Source organism: Acinonyx jubatus, chromosome B4, assembly GCF_027475565.1.
Source record: "Acinonyx jubatus isolate Ajub_Pintada_27869175 chromosome B4, VMU_Ajub_asm_v1.0, whole genome shotgun sequence".
In the NCBI taxonomy this organism is placed as follows: domain Eukaryota; kingdom Metazoa; phylum Chordata; class Mammalia; order Carnivora; family Felidae; genus Acinonyx; species Acinonyx jubatus.
The window spans coordinates 36,944,878-36,966,934 of NC_069387.1; the positions used below are offsets into that span (position 1 = coordinate 36,944,878).

Genomic DNA, 22,057 nt, shown 5'->3' on the forward strand with positions numbered 1-22,057 from the left:
GCTGCATGCATGGCAGAAGGGAAGCGGGTATTGGGCTCTTTTCTGGAGCGTCCTGGGGGACAAAGTCCAGCGCCCAGGCAGCACAGGCCCTTGGATGCGGAGAGTGGGGTGAGGACCAGGGAAAATGACAGAAGGTGGTTGTGAGAGCCTGGACAACTCAGAGCGAGGCGAGGCTTTCCTCCTTTTGAAAATTCCCTTTTGTGTTTTAACAATCAGTAGAATGGAGAAAGACAGAACCCGTGCACCGGCTCACTTGACGCTTCTCCTTTCTTATGTGTGCTCGCACGAGTTTGGATGTTGCCGTTCCCATCTGCTTCTGGGGTCCACTGTCCCCCATGTTCCTGTCATGCCACTTGCCCTTTGTTTTGCTTTGTAAATGCTCCCGGGTGCTCCTGCTGCCTCGGCCCAAGGCAGAGTGTCTTCTTACAGAATTACTGCCACAGGGACCCTGGGCATTAGACGGTTCACCCCCTTATGTAGTAGCTGGGGAAACTGAGTCATTGAGCTGGTGGTAGAAAGCCCCAGGTCTTCAGGAAGCCTGAGTTCTAGACCCTGTTGGGCACGTCACCAGCTGGGAGAGCTTGGGCAAGGCACCTTCCTCCGGTCCTCAGTCTCCTATCTGTGTGATAAAGAGTGGTGTATCACTTGGGTCCCTTCCATCCAGAAACCCTCCGTTTCAAAAGCAATAGCTCCTGCTAGCTCTTCTGCCTGTCAGGGACAGCATCATATGCCAGTCTTCCTTCACAGACAGCTGTCTTTCCTGGTTTTTGTTTTTGTTTTCTTTTTGTGGTTTTTTAATCATCATACACACACATATACACACACACACAAAATCTCTAAGAATCTCCTTCCTTAAGCTGTTCCAAGGCCTCTGTCAAAGGCAGTAGAATCGTTAAGAATGCCTGGTCTGATTAAACCACTTGCTTCAGACTATGATGATCTCCTCTCTTTTGGTTTGATGAAACAGATTTAAAGCCCTTTTTGTCATATATCAGAAACACTCACTGAAATTATAAATTATTGTCATGGTCATGTTATTGGTTGAAAGACAAATGAATGGGTGAAGATGACTTTTCAGAGGAGAAAACAAACCCAAACCAAAAAGGCCTAAGAGTGAGGTTAGAAAAGTCTCTAGGCTTGGGGCGCCTTGGTGGCTCAGTCGGTTGGGTGGCTGACTACAGCTCAGGTTATGATCTCATGGTCTGTGAGTTCGAGCCCTGCGTCGGACTCTGTCCTGAGCGCTCAGAGCCTGAAGCCTGATTCCGATTCTGTGTCTCCCTCTCTCTCTGCCCCTTCCCTGTTTTCTCTCAGTCTCTCTCTCTCTCTCAAAAATAATAAACAATAAAAAAATTAAAAAAAAATAAAAATCTCTAGGCTTGCAAAGAGAGGTTACTCTTTCTGGGAATGAAAAAAAAAAAGGAATACCCAAAAGACTCAAACAAGAAGTTTCTGGGAAATGAAAAAAAGAATCTCTTTCCCTAAATTGGACAAAACTGTGCATTAATGAACACCAGCGGAACAGAGATAGTTAGATGTTCCTTGTGGTGGCTTTCATTTTGTTGTTCTGGGAGCAGTATACTTAGTTATGTTTATTTCTTTAAATAATAAAGCCTGAAGCTTTTTCTCCCCCTGAAAATATTCTCCCAGTTATTCCTGTCTTCAGCTTGGTTGCTCTGATGTGTTTACCTCCAGGTGCCTAGAGTCCTCAAAGCCTCATTTGTAGGGTGGAGGGCCAGCCTTCACCGTCGCTGACCCACAAACCAGGCTTTCTTTGAGGAGCCCCCTCTAAGCAGCCCCCTTCCTGTGGCAGGAGAAGTAAGAGCCTGCTGTTCACTCCCCCACCATGCTTTCACTTCCTGTGCTTGAGAACACCCCCCCTTCTTTGGTCACCTGACTGGCGGCAGCACCTGCAATAGATTGGTTCAAATCCTAGTTCCGCCCTTTGCCAGGGATATGGCTCTTAGACAAGCCATTCATCAGCTCTGATCCTCACTCTGTCCTCGAACCTGGGACTGAAAGCAGTTCATGAACCTTTGGTGGGAATTAAGTAAGCTAATATCTGTCTAGCACGTAGCAAGTGCTCGCTAGCTGACAGCCAGTGTTCTCTTCCCTCTCTCATGGGTAAGGGACACAAAATAGAAATATAGACTGAAGAGGAATTCTCTAATCATCTCTCAACACACTGCTGACAGAAAGCTGTCTGTCCTAACTCACAGCTCTTTGAAAGTGGGCCCAAGCCTGGCCTCATTCACATGACACAGCCCCAGCCCAGGCCTGTGGACAGGGAAGTTTGAAAATGCCCTTTGGTGACAACGGAGGTCTCATGAAGAGACTGGTCTTAGAGGATCACTGGGTGGAAAAAATACACGAGGAAATCGGCCTGGGCAAATACTTGACTCCAAACACAAGTTTCACGTTGCAGCTGAGGAAAACTCACTGAACAGAAAGCCAAAAACCATGACAAGACAAAGCTTTCCTAATGATCTCTGGAACTGGGGGTATGGGTGTGGGGGCCATCCCCTAGCAGGGTATCAAAGTATTCTGACATCTATTTTGTTCCTTTGTGCCTCCTGAGTCTGGCAGGGAAGACACAGATGGGACAAAAAGCATGGACATGAAGGGACAGGCCACATGGTTGGTCAGGGAACAGGTTTCTCTAGCTCCAGGACCAAATTCTTCTGCCATTGCCTGTGGTTATCCTCAGGTGTAAAGCCCAGCCATAAAGGCAGATTCTGCCGTAACTACACAGAAATCCTCAGGACACTGGTGAGCAAACCTAACCTGCTCAGAAAGCCCAAGTAAGAAGGAGCAGCCCCGCCCCTCCCCCTGCTGTTTGCCACTTGAGTCCAGGTTTGCTGTGTCCTGGGCCAGACTGATGTCCTCAATCCTCAGGAATCCCACCTGGGCCCCACAATCAGATGATCCATTCCAGGGCAGGTCATCATGGGAACTGTCAGAACACTGTGTTAGGTCACATGATCCCAACCCTTGCCAAGGCCTTTGGGAACTACCCGTGGGACGCTGAGGAGACCAGACAACTTCCCCTTGGCCTTGCCTGCTGCCCACTGCCTTCCTGTTGTGCCGAGGCAGAGACCCCAGAGCCTAGGGGCTGGGCAGCTTAGGTGGGCCGACCCTCCAGCCCCACTCAGGCCTAGAAGGGAAGCATGTCTTCTCTGTGCTTCTCTAGGGAAGAGGGGACAGAGTTCCGCAGTCCCAGAATGAGCCCCTACCCTCTCCACTGTGGGTGGGGCAGGATTCCCGGCAGCCTCGGAGCCAGAGCTGGGGATGTGACTGATGGAGCTGGCGCGTGATGCCGAGGCTCCCTAGCCCAGCTGTTTGAAGACTAAACTGTATCGATTGAGAATTTAATTGCTCCGTAATCGCTGAGTAAACACTGGCTGGTCCATTGATCATGCCCCAGGCCAGCTGGGGAGAGCCAAGAGGCGGGATAGAGGCGCCAGCGATGCGAACGAAAGGCTCTCCCAGACAGCATCCTTGGAAGGAAATCCCTTCCTCAAGGATATAGTAGGGAGTGCAGCCTCCAGCAGAGCTCACGGCCACCTACCGCCCAGTCTGCGGGCTGGTTAGCAGGTGCAGACCAGCGCCAGGAAAGGATAGGGGCTTCAGAGGGGCTGCTTAGGGCGGGAGGTTCTCTCTGGACACCATATACTAAGTGGGAAGTGCAGGCTACAAAATCTTTTTTTTTTTTTTATGGGGGGTAAATGTAAAATACAGTGCTTAGAAAAATAAAACCCTGGAAGGTTGCACCCTAATATATTGACAGTGGTTAATTCTATATAACTGAATTCAATTATTTTCTTCTTTATATTTCTGTATTTTCCACATTTCCAACAACTAGCAAGTATAACTTATAATCAGAGAAAATAGATGTTATTTAAGATCAAAAGAAATGCCTAGAAGGGTTTCTCCTGTGCTCTGGAAGAAAGAAAGAAAGAAAGAAAGAAAGAGAAAAAACCCTAGCAGCAGCTCTGTGGAAAGTGGTTGCATTTTGGAGTTAGACCTGAGTTCACCTTCCAGTTCCAGAACTGATTAGCAAGGTCCCTCTGTCAAGACACGGGACTTCTCTCCATCTCAGATTCCTTATCTAAAACTTCAAATAACAGCTATCTCACAGAATTGAGATAAAATACTCAGAGTGCTTAGTGCAACATACCTGGCATGTTCAAGAAATATTAGTGTCTCTTCTATCCTGGAGGAAGCCTCGGCAGGTAGGACTGAATAACAGGGGTGAGTCATTGAGTTCACTGGGGCCCAGAGTACCTTCTTCCCCAGGGCTCCTCAGGGGAGGGAGTTGTTCTGTTTCCTCCCTATGCTTCCCTTAGCTGAGCCGCCACCCCACCCTTACAAGCCTCCTCTCATTACACTAATAGAAGGCAATCTTCCTCCACACGGCCCCATTGCCACCCACAGAGACAAATGGGCTGCCATTCTGTTGGATGCTGCATGGTGGCTGGCCAGTTCCAGGGTCATTGTCAGGGAGAGCGTGAGAGGGAGGAGAGGGATGGGACTGGAAGTAGGGCTGCAATTACTAGCCTATTCAGTTCCCTAGAATAAAGCCCTTGTCATTAGCTAGCAGCAGGAGGAGGTAGGGAAGGCGGAAGAAAGAGCCTGGCACACACTTACTGCACCCAGCTCTGGGTTCCACGCCGCCCCCCACCCAGCTCTCACCTGAGGGCCTAAGTGCCCTGGTAAGCACAGAGGGTTTGCCTGGGCGGGGGGGTGGGGGGGGTGGGGGGGTGGGGGGGGTGTGTGAACCCAGGCCCATTCCCTGGTGGTCTCACCATCCCCTCAGAGGCCTCTGCCAGCCCCATAACTACTCCATTGCCCCCCAGTCCCTGATGCCACCCCTTGGCTCCTTTCTTACAGAAACCCAGCTTTCAGACTTGCTCAACTTTGGGTGTTCCCACCTCCTGGGGTATCACTCCCTGGCAGGCTCCACATCCCAAGGTAGAGTTTCTCCTGACCCCATCCCTCAAGGCTTCTCTTCAGGTGGCTGGGGCAGGTTGTCCTAGCAACACCCACCCCCCAACCCAGGGCTGGGGCTTATCTGTCTCTTGGGGAGGGGTGAGGGTTTCTCCTGGCCCCTTAGTCTCTCCTCTGGGCTGAGGGTTTGCCTCGGGCTGTGGCAGCTCCTCTCCACTGGTCTGACCAATGGGGCTGTGGGTGATCAGCTGCCGTGAGGCCCCCATGGGATTCGTCCAGAGTTCTTAAGAAAGGGATTCTTGCTAAGTCCCACAGCTTGGAGTGGGGCAGGGAGAGGACAGACCCCTCAAGTTGGGCTGATCTTGATCACCACTGGCTTCAGCTGGGGTGCAGAGGAAGAATGTCAGGGAGCCAGCTCTGAGGTCACACACCAAAGGTCCCAGTGACCCTGAGACCTGATCAATTGGTTTAGATTTCTTATTGGGGTCTCCTGTGCAGACCAATGGGCTTATCCCCAGAAGATTCAGAGGCTGATTGGGCTGGAGCCTGGCTGAGCTGGTGGGAAGCCAGACTGACAAGAGCCTAGCTTGTCTCAGAGCCCTGCAGCCCAGCCCAGGATCTCCCAGGGTGGCCCAGAGGGCTTTGTGACCCACCAACCCTGCGCTAGCCCTCAGCCCAATCTCTGACTTTGGCAGGTTCTCACAGAGAAATTCCTGGGGAGGTGTGCGTTATGCTCTGTGGAGGTGGGGCACCTGGTTAAAGGAAAGTGATAAGGGGGTGTAAAGGGGTCACATAGGGTTAGGAGCAAGGATGTGGGGGTCTAATGGGAGAAAACGTTCTTAGGATGCAATCTCCCCAGGAAGCCAGGAACAGATAGACTGACTGACACATACATTGTTGGACTGTTCAGAAAACATCCAGAGGGCCTCCTCCCAGAGAAGCCAAGAAACTGACATCAGAAATAGACAGACGGACAGAGAGGCAGAAATACACTCTAGGAAACTACAAATGAAACAGAACAACTTGGAATAATTGGGAACAGAGGCAGACAACAGCTGAAGGTCTGGACCAACTGGGCGTAAGTCTCCCTGTCCCACCCAGAGGGGAGGGCTGCAGGAGGGTAGTCCCTCCATAACCGAACATCCCCCTACCCTCCTTCCCAGAGCACCTCTGTCCCCCACCTTGGCACCTGCCTTTTCAAGGGAAAACTAAGATAATAGATTTCCTACCCTCCCACTCCAAATCTTGAGAAAGAGGCCTATTCCCTTGGCAGCCATGATGGGGGAGCACCCCTCCCCTGCCCCACATACACTTGCCACTCTCTCCCACATGGCACACCAGCCCCTCCCATCCCTTCCCACCAGGGTTCAGGGCCACAGGGCAGGTGGGCAGGCAGAGGGGTGTGGGCATGAGAAGGAATAAGAGGGCTGAGAAGTGAGAGAAAGGATGACCATGGAAAATCCAAGGAAGGATTCCTGTTGCCACACCCCTAGGACTGAGCTTGAGGGCACCCTGTCATCCATCTTCGCCGATGCCTTGTGCTTGGGTAGTAGCAATTAAATGCTTATTGAATGGAGCTGGATTGACAGGGTGGGAGGCAGACTAGACAGCCCTTCTCCCCGCCTGCCAAGGAGGAGATTTTTAGGAAGAAGACTCAGCTGTGTGTCTGAACAGTGACAGCCCATTGGAAGGAACCAGGACCCTCTGTCTCTTTCCTCGAAGATCATCCTGATGCCACTCTGCTCTCTGTCCTCTTTTCTCTTCTCTCCTGCCCTCACATTCTCCCATTTCTGTCTACTTCCAGTTTCCAGGTGAGCCATTTCCAATTTGGAAATTGGAAACTAGATGGGGAGATCCTCCAGAACTCAAGTGGCCTTACTTGTTCTTATGTCCCCGGGCACAGAACTTGACCCACAGACCACCCAGGGCATGGACACAGTGCTCCGTCCCTCTCTTTGCCTTCCATGATCCTACCTGGTCACCCTCGGAACAAGCACACCTCCCTCAGCCCTGGACTGAAGGATCCCAAAGTGCCACTTGCTTTGGCCTGACTCTGACACCTCAGAGTCCTGCCTACACCCCGGCCCTGACTTCCCTTTAAGGGAACATGAGTAGTGATGCCTCTCAGGGGTGATTTTGTGTCTTTGTGTCAATAGCTACCATCTCTGATGCCTACCTAGTGCTCTCCAAGGAATAAAGGAGGAAAGATCATGGAATCACTCAGTCTCAAACAAGGAAATGGTGAGCGGTAGGAGTGACATGCCTTCAGGGCAAGTCTGGGTGCTGGTACTTTCTGGCCACGTGATTATAGGCAGGGCCCTTGAGTGCTCTGAAACGTACTCTGCTCTCAAATAAGACAGGGACGAGAAAGCCTGGTCTAACCTCACTGAGCAGCTGAAAGACCCAATGAGATTATGCGTCAGTGTTACTTTCCTGACAGACCACCCTCTTGGGAAATTGAGGCCCAGGGGAGCTGAGCAACTTGCCCAAGTTCATCCCAACAACAGGAGACTGTAGATGAGGCCAAGTTCAGGCCAGAATCCAAGTATCTTGACTCCCAGTGACACAAGAAACAAGTAAAAAAAGAGAGAGAAATGTGCAGAACTAAGAAGAATTGGTGGAAAGAGAACAAAGCGTGACCAAGGCCCCGGGATGTAGACACAGGAGAGGAATTTGATGTGGGCCAGAAGGGGAGAGGTGAAGCAGAGAGACAGGTGAAGGTGGAAGACAGACAGAAGCACAGAAGTGCAAGGAGGAGGGGCCACAAAATGGGAGGTGGAGGGGAGAGGGACTGAGTTCAGCTACTCAGAGTGACTCTCATTTCTCCTACCCTAGCTGAGGAAATGATCTGCGTGGCGCAGAATTATTTACCTATGCTTATGTTCCAGGGGAGTCTAGAGCTTAAGAAACCCAAAGAACTCTCTGAGCACCTGTTCAGGCGGCTGTTAGGTGTTAGTCCCACAATGTAAGACGTCTGCAGCAAACAGCTGTGGAGAAGAGGGGCCACATTGTGGGAAGCAGGCAGTGCCCACAGCCTTGCAGCGTTTCTGTATCCATTCAGCACTTTGTTACTCACCGCCCTTCCCGTGCAGGCTTTGCAAACGTGATAATTCCTCACAGAAACTTAGAGGTGGAGGTACTCCACGTTAAAAGGAAAAGTTTATAGTACACGTAAAAGCTAAACAAATAGGTTTTGTGATGACGATGACTACTCCCTGCGGAAGACAGCTATGTTGTTGGCATTATTGGAGAGACCCCAAATATGTGCTGTAAAATTCACATTTTCTGTCTGATTAGATTGGCATGCTGGGCCCGTTCCATCAAATATATGTATATATATTTAAGTTTTATTACCCTAAGATGTCATCAGTGACTAGGAAGTGATCTGATATTTTGCTGGTTAAAATAGTTAAATTAATTTAAAATTCTTTAATTAAAAAAATTAATAAACGAGAAAGGGACTATGACTAACCCACGACAAGATGAAGCGGGCCTGGGACAGTGACACCAACCCCTGACTCAACATTCTCCCCCTTCCTTCCCAGGTCAACAGCTAACTCAGTGAAAAGCCTGACAATTAAAACTCAGTCATCTTGGCTCTTTTATGGGAGGAGAAAGATTAGAAAGAAAAGAATAAATCTTTGCTACCATAGAAAAGGCAGGCAAAACCCTGGACTGAGCACCTGCTTAGTGCCAGACACCCTACCACGTGATTATATATTCTGTGTATAATCCAACTAACTTCCCTTGATTTCTAAAAAGATGATATTTTATGTAGGCTCTTTAGGGGAAGGAGCCTAAGTTTGGCATTTGAATATTAGGGAATAATGGCCTCCAGAGTTGGGAATGGCTCATCTGGGGACCAGAGGAAGGCAAGAGCAATAGAAGGCATGAGGCAGGAGGTAAAAACAGACAGACAGACAAAAACACAGGACTCAGAGGAAGAGGCCGAATGGCGCTGTGCAGTGTGCTTTGCTTCGAGGGGAAGGACAGTGGGGGTGGGGAAGGGAGGACGGCCACCAATGCATTCCCACCTTTGGGACGCCAAGTCGGAGCAGGCGGGCTTCTGCTCGGCGTCAGCGGCTGGGCAGCAGAACTGGTGCAGCACGGTCTCATTCCTGAGGGCAGAGCAAGAGGGAGAAGGTCAGGGGCGGCCTTGACACATTGGGCCCAGCTGGCACTGACACATCCCCCACCACCTGACCCGAGAACCCTTCAACCTGTGTTAACATTACTCCAGGGAGGAGCTTCTGGCTCTTCTCCAACACGCAGTAGGCCCAGTTCAAACACCACCTCCTGCTTGCAGTCCCCGGACCTCCCATCAACCACCTCCTCCTCCTCCTTCTGAGCACCCCCCACCCCCGGCCCTGTCCTCTGCATAGGATGTACCATTTATTCAGCCCTCCCGTTTATCATTATAGTTCTTTATGACCCCGTTCCCTACTATGATCTGGCAAGGCCAAACTAGGTCTATTCACCCATCATGCACAGAACTGTATGCAGGGAATGTGTTTAAGCTGATCGTATGCGAAGGTAGAAAGCACTCATACAGAGATTTTAGGGTTGCTGGCTGAAAATCCAAGGCACGGTGCTTGATGAGGGATTTGTTTGATGCAAATGAAAATGCTAACCCGGAGGCGGAGATAGAAATTCTAGTGCCAACTCTACAGCTAGCCAGATGTGTGATACCTCATCACCTTTTCCAGGCCGCAATTTGTTTACTAATGAAGTAAATGAGTTGAACCAGAGAAGTGGTTCTCAACCCTAGCTGCTTATTAGAATCACCAGGAGCTTTAAAAACTATCAATGCCTGGGCCCTAACCCCCAGGGACTGACTCACTTGGTCTGGACTTTTATAAGGTCCAGGACTTTTTATAAGGACTTTTTATAAGGTCCCAGGTGATTCAAAAGGTAGTCAGAATTGAGAGCCATTAGACTAGATGATTTTCAAGGTGACTTCCATCTCTAAAACTCTGTGATTCTAATATCTACTTTGAGCCACCTTGGGACTTAACAGTAAAATTAATTTTGGATGAAGGTATGCTGACATGTGGTCTTCTCTCCCTTAGCAAGCATTCACCATCATGGAGTCAGAGAATGACAGACCTGGGAGGGCCCCCAAAGATTTCCCAAAAGACATCTTGAAAACTTCCTTTAGCCTCAGAACACTTTGTCCAAACCCAATCTTTCCTGGAAGCCCATTTTGTAAAACAACGAAGGTGGTCCCTCTATGGTCAGGGAATTGGAGGTCTATGCCTCCTTGATCTGCTGGTCCCAGTCTTGGTAGCCACCTCCCATGTGTCTCTTGGGGGCCCCAGGATTATAAGAGCATAGATTAGAAACTGCTGTGTTTGGGGTGCCTAATGGTTAAGCATCTGACTACAGCTCAGGTCATGATCTCATGGTTTGTGAGTTCGAGTCCCACCTTGGGTGAACACAAGCCCAGCTTTAGGTGAACAGAGCCCAGCTTCAAGTAAGCTGGAGCCCCACTTCAGGTGAACATGAGTCTCACTTTGGGTAAAATATGAACCCCGCTTTGGGTAAGCCCAGCTTCTCTCTCCCTCTCTCTCTGTCCCTCATGGGATCCTCTCTCTCTCTCTCTGCCCCTTGCTCACTTGCTGTCACTTGTGCCCTCTCTCTCTCTCTCTCTCTCTCTCTCTCTAAGAAAGAAAGAAAGAAAGAAAGAAAGAAAGAAACTGCTGAGTTTATCTCTTCTCATGGAAGAAAATAATGTTGGAGCCTACCTTAATCTGACAAAAATAATTCCGGAAAGATTTCATGCTTAAGTGAGAAAACATAAAACAAGAGAAGATTTACAAGGAAACTTAGGAATACAGTTTATGTGTTGCGGAGACTTCAAAACAAAACAGGAAATTGAAACGCCATTAAGAAAAAGAAACATATCTGACTACATACAATGAAAACATCTTGTATGGAAAAAGATACTCTCATAAGCCAAACAACAAATGATAGAGTGGGAAAATATATCTGCAACACATATGACAGAAGGCCATATCCTTCTGACAGAAGGCCTTCATATCCTACATTGAGATCCCACAAATTCATAATGCAAAGACAGACCCAGTAGAAAAAATGGGCAAAGATTAGGAATCCCAGTTGACAGAAGAGGAAATCCAAAGCGCTGGTAAATAGATGGAAAGATGCTCTACCTTACTAGTCAATAGGGAAGTGCAAATTAAAGCAGCACTGAGATGCCATTTCCCAACCACCATACTGGCAAACATTCAAAAGACTAGTTACAATAAGTGCTGGTGTGAATGTGGGGAGAAACATGCCCTTGTCTCCCACCTGTGTGGTTGTGAAGTTTTACAGCTGTTTTGGAAATTAAAAAGAACTCATGTCGGATACAAAATCAATGTACAGAAGTCAGTTGCATTCTTATACACTAACAATGAAGCAACAGAAAGACAAATAAAGAAACTGATCCCATTCACAATTGCACCAAGAAGCATAAAATACCTAGGAATAAAATACCTAGGAATACCTAAGAAGCATAAAATACCTAGGAAAATACCTAACCAAAGATGTAACAGATCTGTATGCTGAAAACTATAGAAAGCTTTTGAAGGTAATTGAAGAAGACATAAAGAAATGGAAAGACATTCCCTGCTTATGGATTGGAAGAATAAATATTGTCAAAATATCAATACTACCCAAAGCTATCTACACATTCAATGCAATCCCAATCAAAATTGCACCAGCATTCTTCTCGAAGCTAGAACAAGCAATCCTAAAATTCATATGGAACCACAAAAGGCCCCGAATAGCCAAAGGAATTTTGAAGAAGAAGACCAAAGCAGGAGGCATCACAATCCCAGACTTTAGCCTCTACTACAAAGCCGTAATCATCAAGACAGCATGGTATTGGCACAAAAACAGACACATAGACCAATGGAATAGAATAGAAACCCCAGAACTAGACCCACCAACATATGGCCAACTAATCTTTGACAAAGCAGGAAAGAACAGCCAATGGAAAAAAGACAGCCTCTTTAACAAATGGTGCTGGGAGAACTGGACAGCAACATGCAGAAGGTTGAAACTAGACCACGTTCTCACACCATTCACAAAAATAAACTCAAAATGGATAAAGGACCTGAATGTGAGACAGGAAACCATCAAAACCTTAGAGGAGAAAGCAGGAAAAGACCTCTCTGACCTCAGCCGTAGCAATCTCTTACTCGACACATCCCCAAAGGCAAGGGAATTAAAAGCAAAAATGAATTACTGGGACCTTATGAAGATAAAAAGCTTCTGCACAGCAAAGGAAACAACCAACAAAACTAAAAGGCAACCAACGGAATGGGAAAAGATATTTGCAAATGACATATCGGACAAAGGGCTAGTATCCAAAATCTATATAGAGCTCACCAAACTCCACACCCGAAAAACAAATAACCCAGTGAAGAAATGGGCAGAAAACATGAATAGACACTTCTCTAAAGAAGACATCCGGATGGCCAACAGGCACATGAAAAGATGCTCAATGTCGCTCCTTATCAGGGAAATACAAATCAAAACCACACTCCGATATCACCTCACGCCAGTCAGAGTGGCCAAAATGAACAAATCAGGAGACTATAGATGCTGGAGAGGATGTGGAGAAACAGGAACCCTCTTGTACTGTTGGTGGGAATGCAAATTGGTGCAGCCACTTTGGAAAACAGTGTGGAGGTTCCTCAGAAAATTAAAAATAGACCTACCCTATGACCCAGCAATAGCACTGCTAGGAATTTACCCAAGGGATACAGGAGTACTGATGCATAGGGGCACTTGTACCCCAATGTTTATAGCAGCACTCTCAACAATAGCCAAATTATGGAAAGAGCCTAAATGTCCATCAACTGATGAATAGATAAAGAAATTGTGGTTTATATACACAATGGAGTACTACATGGCAATGAGAAAGAACGAAATATGGCCCTTTGTAGCAATGTGGATGGAACTGGAGAGTGTGATGCTAAGTGAAATAAGCCATACAGAGAAAGACAGATACCATATGTTTTCACTCTTATGTGGATCCTGAGAAACTTAACAGAAACCCATGGGGGAGGGGAAGGAAAAAAAAAAAAAGAGGTTAGAGTGGGAGAGAGCCAAAGCATAAGAGACTCTTAAAAACTGAGAACAAACTGAGGGTTGATGGGGGGTGGGAGGGAGGGGAGGGTGGGTGATGGGTATTGAGGAGGGCATCTTTTGGGATGAGCACTGGGTGTTGTATGGAAACCAATCTGACAATAAATTTCATATATTGAAAAAATTAAAAAATTAAAAAATTAAAAAATGTATCTTATATTACTGAAAAAAAAATAAAAAAAGAAAAAAGAAAAAAAAAAGAACTCATGTCGGGCACCTGTGGGGCTCAGTCGGTTGAGCTTCTGACTCTTGATTCCGGCTCATGTCATGATCTCATGGTCATGAGATCAAGCCCCACGTCAGGCTCTGAGCTGAGTGTGGACCCAGCTTAAGATTCTCTCTCTCTCTCTCTCTCTCTCTCTCTCTCAAGGGTTAGTATTCAAAATCTATAAGGAACTTAGCAAACTCAACACCAAAAAAACAAAACAAAACAAATAATCCAGAGAAGAAATGGGCAGAAGACATAAATAGACACTTTTCCAAAGAAGACATCCAGATGGTCACAGACACGTGGAAAGATGCTCAACATCATTCATCATCAGGGAAATACAAATCAAAACCACAATGAGATACACCTCACACCAGTCAGAGTGGCTAAAATTATCAACTCAGGAAATAACAGATGTCGACTAGGATGTGGAGAAAGGGGAAACCTTTTGCACTGCTGGTGGGAATGCAAACTGGTGCAGCCACTCTGGAAGACAGTGTGGAGGTTCCTCAAAAAGTTGAAAATAGAACTAGCCTACAACCCAGCAGTTGCACTACTAGGAATTTATCCAAATGATACAACAATGCTAGTTCAAAGGGTCACATGCACCCCAATGTTTATAGCAGCACTATCAACAATAGCCAAAGTATGGAAAGAGCCCAAATGTCCACTGACTGATGAATGGATAAAGAAGATGTGGAATATATATATACAGTGGAGTATTATTCAGCGATCAAAAAGAATAAAATCTTGCCATTTGCAGCAAAGTGAGTGGAACTAGAGGGTATTATGCTAAGCAAAATAAGTCAGTCAGAGAAAGACAAACATCATATGACTTCACCTGTGTGGAATTTGAGAAAGATAACAGATAAACATAGGAGAAGGGAAAGAAGATAAAAACAGCGAGGGAGGCAAACCTTAAAAGACTCTTAAATACAGAGAACAAACTGAGGGTTGCTAGAAGGCAGATGGGTGGGGGGATGGGCTAAATGGGTGATGGGCATTAAGGAGGGAACTTGTTGGGATGAGCACTGGGTGTTGTATGTAAGTGATGAATCACTGGGTTCTACTCCTGAAACCAATACTACACTGTATGTTAACTAACTTGAAATTAAATAAATAAATTTTTTTAAAAAATTCTCTCTCCCCCTCTCTCCACCCCACTACTTGCTCTCTGTCTCTGTCTCTGTCTCTGTCTCTGTCTCTCTCTCAAAAAAAAAAAAAAAAGAGCACATGTCTTCTGACCTGGCAATCCCACCTCTGTAATTTTATACCCTAGAAATGTAAGTAACCTGTTCACAAAAGTATTTGTACAAAATGTTGTGGCAGCATTGTTTTCAGTGGGGGAAACAAAACAACTGGAAATAACCCGAGTCCCCACCAATCAGGGCATGGTTGAATGAATTGGGATAGCTTCATTTATACCAGGGAGTTGTGCACTGTACCTCTATATGGAATTATGTGTGATATCTCTTGGCCTGGATGGATTTCCACACATATGGCTAAATGAGAAAAGGAAGCTTCAGAGAAGCATATGTAGTTTTGTAAAATAAACAAGGACCCCTCTCCCTCAAATGCCTATTCTATACATTGCGCTGTATTTCTACATATATATATGCACATATATATATATATATATGTGCATATATAACTAAGCTGTTCACACTGGCTACCTCAGCAAGAAGGCACTGGGACAGAGTAGGCAAAAAACGGAAAAGGAAAAAATATGCTTGGTGTAATGTTAGCTGAAAATGTTAAATATAAATTCCTACTCATGATATTATTGTAAATACATTAAAATTGGATATGTACCTGAACAAGGACTAGAAAGTTTCAGGAACCTACACAAATATTAATGTCATTTCAGGACAGATCATGGACATTTTTATCTTGGATTTGTGTTAATTTAATAAATTATTGCTTATGGATTACATATAATCTACAGATTATGGACTAATAATTAATGCAACTAATCTAGTTTTGTAAAAGGGCAATAAGGAAAATAATTGAATCTGACCCCTCATTTCCCAAATGAGAAAATTGAGGCATGGAGTGGGGAAGTAATTTGTCTAGAGTAGTTCCCTGACCAAAGTCCCAGCTCCGTCTTCCAGACACCCTCATCTCCCTCACTCCAGCCCTTGGTTCCTGGGGCAAATCAGAGTGTTCAGGGAATTGTCTGGATCGCAAATGTCTGATTATAGCCCCTAGGAATGAGGAGAAGGGGGAGGAGGAGGAAGGAGACAGGGAAGAAACCAGAAGGGCTCAGAGCCATGACCCAGGTATGCAGGTATGGCAGAGAATGTACCCCCCCACCCCAGTTCCTGCCACCAGGTGTACCTGTGCCCTGGGGGTCAGGTTCAGAATTTCAACAAATGTCCCCGAGATCCTCAGCAAAGAGGCAGAGTGTGTTCACCACTCAGGGCACCAGCACTTAGCTAGGAGCTAATTAAAGCTTTAGCCAGGGCCAGGCCCTCGAAATTCTGGGACACTGTACACCTATCACTTCCCACATCTATATTCAGTTTGAGACTCAGGATTCCACTGCATGGCCATAAAAATGGTGGAGTAGTTTGGAGGAACTAGTGGTGTGTACAACATCACAGTAAGTAGAGGCATGAAGAAGGGGGACTCCCAGTAGGAGAATCAAGGAGGCAAAACCAGGATCCCAGAGGAGCAACTTTGAACGAGGAACCCCCTCCTCTCCTTCACTGAGGTGAACACAGCAGATCTAACCACCAGGGAACCTCTCCAAAGAAGATTCCTTGAGTTCCAGGAAAAGGCAGAAATTATAAAATCATTTCCCGTCACTTCCCTGACACCAACCCCTCCTGGTACCATCATCACTAGGGCTGCCAGAGCCTGAAGACTGAGCTCCTTTAATTTTTTTTCACTGTCTCTTAATTTTTTCACCTCCTCCAGGAAGTCTTCTCTATCTAAACATGAAGAATAGGAGGAAAAGTTCACTCCCTTGCTCAGAGGTCACTCCTATTCCTGAGGGGTGGGAGAGGCTGAATAGCCAAAACAACTTTGAAAAACAAGAACGGGGCGCCTGGGTGGCTCAGTCAGTTGGGCGTCTGACTTCAGCTCAGGTCATGATCTTGTGGTTCGTGAGCTTGAGCCCTGTGTCGGGTTCTGTGCTGGCAGCTCAGTCTGGAGCCTGCTTTGGATTCTGTGTCTCCCTCTCTCTCTGCCCCTCCCCTCTCATGCTCTGTCTCCCTCTTTCTCTCTCAAAAATAAACGTTAAAACATTTTAAAATAAAATAAAATTAACCTCATACCTTGTGCCATATTTATATATAAATTAATACAAAATGGAATATAGACCTAAAGTAGCAGATACCATTTAAAACTTCTCAAAGAAAACACAGGAGAAAATGTGTATCTTAGAGTATGCAGAGATTTCCTAGCTAGGACACAAATAGCACAGATCATAAGAAAAAAATTAATAAATTAGACTTCATCAAAATAAGAAATATTCTCTTTGAAAGACACTGTTTAAAAAATGAATAATCCTTACAACTTAATAATAAGATCAAAAACCTTATGGAAAAAAATGTACAAAAGATTTAAAATAGATACTCTGCCAAAGAAAATATACTAATGAAGTGGTTAGTTATTAGGGAAATGCACATTAAAACCTCCATGAGAAAACATTCCACACTCACCAGAATTAGTAAAATTTAAAAGTCTGAAAATAGCAAGTGTTGAAAAGGGTGTGGAGCACCTGGAACTCTCACACACGTCTTTCTGGTGGAAATGTAAAATGGTGCAACACTTCAGAAAGCACTCTGGCAGTTTCTTACAAAGTTAAACATGCACTTACCACGTGACCCTGTAATCACATTCCTAGGTATTTACCCAAGATAAATATAAACATAGATTGATAAAAACTATTCATAGCACCAAACGTTCACAGCAGTAAAATAAAACTGGGAATTCTATACATGTACATTCAATTAATCTTTGACAAAGGTGCAAAGAATGCACAACGGGGGAAAGAGGGTCTCTTCAACAAAGGGGGTTGAGAAAAGTGGATATCCACATGCAAAATAATGAATTTGGATCTGTATCTTACTGTACACAAAAGCAGCTCAAAATGGATGAAAGACTTAAACATAAGAACTGAAACCATAAAACTCCTAGAAGGAAAAAAACACCGGGGGAAGATTCACGACATTGGCCTTGGCAATTGTTTCATGGATAGGACACCTAAACCACAGGCAACAAAAACAGAAATACACAAGTGGGACTACATTAAGCCAGAAAGGAAACAACAGAGTGAAATGGTAACATACGGAATGGGAGAAAATATTTGCAAACCATGTATCAGATAAGCAATTAATTTCCAAAATATATAAGAAAGTCCTACAACTCAAGAGCAAAAAAAAATAATAACTCAATTAAAAATGAGCTGAGTTGAGTTTACCTGAGTGAAACATTCCTCCAAAGAAGACAAACAAAAGGCCAACAGGTATATGAAAAGATGCTCAATGTGACTCATTACCAGGGAAATACAAATCAAAACCACAATGAGGTATCACCTCACCTGTTATGATAGCTATCATCAAAACATATGTATATGACAAGTGTTGAGGAGGATGTGTAGAAATTGGAATCTTTGTACACTGTTGGTGAGAATGCAAAATGTTGCTACGGAAAACAGTATGGACGTTTCTCAAAAAATTAAAAATAGAACTATCATATGATCCAGAAATCCCACTTCTGGGTATTTATCCAAAAGAACTGAAATCAGGATCTTGAAGTGATATTAGCACCCCAATATTCAATGCAACACTATTCACAATAGCCAAGATTATAAGCAATCTAAGTGTCCATCAATGAATAAATGGATAAAGAAAATGTGGTATATACATACAATGGAATACCATTCAGACTTTAAAAAGAAGGAAATCCTATAATACATGACCACATTGATGAACCTTGAAGACATTAAGTAAAATAAGTCAGTCAGAAAGACAAATACAGCATGATCCCACTTATGGAAGGTAACTAAAACAGTCAAACTCATAAAATCAGAGGCTAGAATGGTGGTTACCAGGGGCTGGGGAAGAGGGGGAAATGGGAAATTGCTAACCAGTGGGCATAGTTTTGATTACACATGATGAGTAAGTTCTAGAGATCTGCTGTACAACATTGTGCCTGTAGTTAACAAGGCTATATTGTACATTTAAAAACTGAAGAGAGTAGGTCTCATGTTAAGTGTTCTTACCAGAGTAAAATAAAATACAATGAATAAAATTAAACACCATATTTTGGTTTGAATATCCACGTCTTAAACCATGTGACTAAAATGAGTGGTTCCCACTTTGGGAGCATCTGCACCTTGGCCAGAGGAGTAGGAGGGAGTAGAACTGGCTCAGAGTTAATACAAGGAGGGCAAAGGTACATGTCCTCACCAAGCACTGTCTATAAATTCAGGAAATGATCTATCCTGCACACATATGGTCCAGGTGTTCTAAGGGTATGTAGAGCCAGTTTTTATCAATAAAATAAAAATACATGTTTTAAAAAAAACCAGCAACAACCTAAATGTTCATTAACTGGTAAATGCAAATTGTGGTATATCTATACAATGGAATACTATTCAGCAATAAAATGAACAAGCTTACTCATATGTGCACCAACGTGGATGAATTTCAAAAGAGCATCATACTAAATGGAGGAAGCTGGACACAAAAGTCTACACATTGTATGACTTCCATTTGGATGACTTCTTAGAAAGAGCAATATAACAACAGTGACATCAGATCAGTCTCAGTGATAAGGGAGGGAGACAGTGAACTGCAAAAGGGAACAAGGAGTCCTCGGGGTGAGGGAAATGTTCTATAGCTTCATTGAGGTCATGGTTGCAGAACTGTAGACGGTTTGTCTAAACCCATACACTTGAAGTCAGTGAATTTCATTGTATGTAATTGTGCCTTAATACAGCTGATGTTTTTAAGACTAAAATCTTTTTCTCCCCCTTCTCACCTCTTGATACTTCATCAAGAGGCTTTAGAATAATTTCTTTTCTAACTTTCTTCCTCCCATTGCCCCCAGATCACCTAATTATTAACTCCCCTCCAAGCAGCAATAAAAAACACCGGATTTTTCCTTTCCTTCAACCGCTAGATTGGATTTTCAGAGACCAGATGGCTCATGACTGAGCCAAAGGAGTCCAGGGGGCCAGAAACTAGGACAATGAGAAACTGGGGGTGGGGATGGTTGAATGGGGGAAATTTTGGAGCTGGGCCTGGGGCCGAGAGCCCCTGAGAAGTGCAGTGGTAACAGTGCTGAGCTGGAGACCCAGCTCCCCTTTCAAAACTGTGGGCCCTCTGGAAGGTCAAGTCATGGTAAATGAGGCTCTTATTCTTGCCCTGTTTATGTCACTGAATTATAGGGATTCAATAAGACTTTGAATGTGAAACTGCCTTGGGAGAAACATAATAAACCCTGCACAGATGCAAAATCTTATAATGACTATTATTGATATTATTAGTCCTCGTCACTGAGGAACTCAGCAACCACAGCGCTATTGCAAGCAGAGACCTACCAGGGTACCATCTTGACTTCCTCTTCCTGGGCCCCCACCCCCTCTTCCAGGCATGGGGGCAATGGACGAAGGGGTAGATTTCCTTTGTTCATTGGTGCAATCTGCCACTGCACAGTCTTCCACAGAAGGCTTTGGAAAGATCTTACTAAGGCAAGTGCTTACAGATGATCCAGCAGCCAGGGGCAGAGAAAGGAAGTGGCTTGTAGTTACTTACATGTGGATTTTGCAAGTTTTTCACTCAATTCAAACGAGAAACAGTGGACCCCATCTCCCTTCACATCTCCTTAAAAAGGCATCAGGGTATTCTCTTCCTAACAGAAAGGGTCACCTCTCCTCCTTACTCTCCCCCACAGAGCTCAGAGCCAATAACACTCCATAACTGCTTGCTTGTTCATTTACTCATTGAGCAGTTCCTGCCTGCTAGAAACTTGATGTACGATAACCATGAAATGATGGACTGGAGAGGTAGATATTATTATTCCCATTTTACAGATGAATAGAGAAATTTAGTAACATGGCCAAAGTCACACCGCTAGGAAGATGTTGAGGTAAGACTTGAACCCAGGCCTGGTTTCAGCCCCCAAGTTATTTTACTGCCACGGAAAGAGCTGGAGATGTGCAGTCGGCCAAATAGGAGGCCTGGGTGCGAGTTCCAGAAAGACATCCAGCTGTGTGGTTTGGGCAAGTCACTTGAGCTCTCTGAGCTTCTCCCCTTATCTGTGAAACCCATGACCTCACTGCGTTGCTTTGAATGTCGTAAGAGGCAACCGGCACAAAAGCTCCTTGTGCATGAGGCAGACCGAAGGCCACACCGGGGTGGGGCCGCTCGTTGTTATGGCCCCCTGACTGCAGCTCCACCTCCCAGCCCATGTCTCAGACCACCACAGTGCCCTTCTGAAAAAGTGTTTTCATTTCGTGGAGGTGGCAGGCACAGGGGAAAGACTTTGGCTTGGAATCAGGAGGACTTGGACGTACATAGCTCCTTTGCCATTTACTAAGCTTTGTGACTTTGGGAAAGTCTCTTAACCACTCTGAACATCTTCCTTTATCACTCAAATGGACATAATAATAGTAGTACCTCACTGGATAGTTGAAGGAACTCAATGAGAAAATATACTTTAGGAATTTCGCCCATAGCCCACAGTAGTGTATAATAAATGGCAGTCGCTCCATTCTTGAATTAGTTGTTCCATTTTCCAGCCAAATGGCCAACTCTGGGCCCTGTGTGTGTCTATATCCCTATGCGCATGCAGAGGGCCTGCCACTGATTACCCGTTCATTGCTTGCTAAACCGACAGCAGAGTCGGCCTGGGTATAGTCACCATGTTTTACATGAGGTCCTCAGGCCTGATTCATCTTGCAGCTCAAAGGGTGTGCCCTTTTGCCAAACTCTCCCTATTTTCACCAGCCCCCCGCCCTTGGCAATCACCGTGCTACTCTTGAGTTTGACTTTTTTTTTTTAAAGATTCCATGCATAAGTGATACCATGCAGTATTTGTCTTTCTCTGTCTGGCTTATGTCACTCAGTGTAATACCCTCAAGGTCCATCCATGTCGTCTTAAATGACAGGATTCCCTTCTTTCTCATGGCTGAATAATATTTCAGTGCATATCTACAGCACACTCTTTATTCATTCATTTGTTGGTGGACACTTAGGCTGTTTCCCTATCTTGGTTCCTATAAATAATGCTGCAATGAACAGGGGAGTGCAGATATTTCTTTCAGATTCAGTTTTAGTTTCCTTCAAGTAAATACCCAACGTGGGATCGCTGGATCATATGGTATGATATCTTTAAGGTTTTGAGAAAATGCTGTTTTCCATGGTGGCTGCAGCCGATACCCCACCAACAGTGCACAGGGCCCCCTTTCCACCCTCAACCTCACCCACACTTGTTATTTCTTGCCTCTTTGGTGATGGCCATCCTAACAGCTATGAGGTGATGGGATACATTGGGGATTTGATGTCCATATCTCCGACAACTAGTGGTGCCAAGCATTTTTCTAATGTACCTGTTGGCTATTCATATGTCTTCTTTGGAAAATGTCTATTCAGGTCCTTTGCCCATTTTTTAGCCAGATGTTTGGGGATCTTTTCTATTGAGTTCCTTATAGATTTTGGATATTAACCCCTCATCAGACATGTGTTTGGCAAGTATTTTCTCCCACTCTGTAGGTTGCCTTTTCCCTCTGTTGAGGGT

At 45.2% G+C, this 22,057-nt stretch overlaps 1 protein-coding gene across 6 annotated transcripts in view; it reads right to left on the minus strand.

Annotated features, from left to right (window-relative positions):
* IQSEC3 (IQ motif and Sec7 domain ArfGEF 3) overlaps positions 1–22,057 on the minus strand; it is a 104,892-nt gene that overhangs the window by 61,809 nt on the left and 21,026 nt on the right. For all 6 annotated transcript variants that reach the window (XR_008300049.1, XR_008300050.1, XR_008300048.1 and 3 more), the window contains exon 2: positions 8,979–9,062. Coding sequence is in view for 3 of the 6 variants with exons in the window: in XM_027074017.2 (XP_026929818.2) it covers positions 8,979–9,062 (84 nt within the window). In the remaining 3 variants the exon portion in view is untranslated. The remainder of the gene's footprint in view (positions 1–8,978; positions 9,063–22,057) is intronic.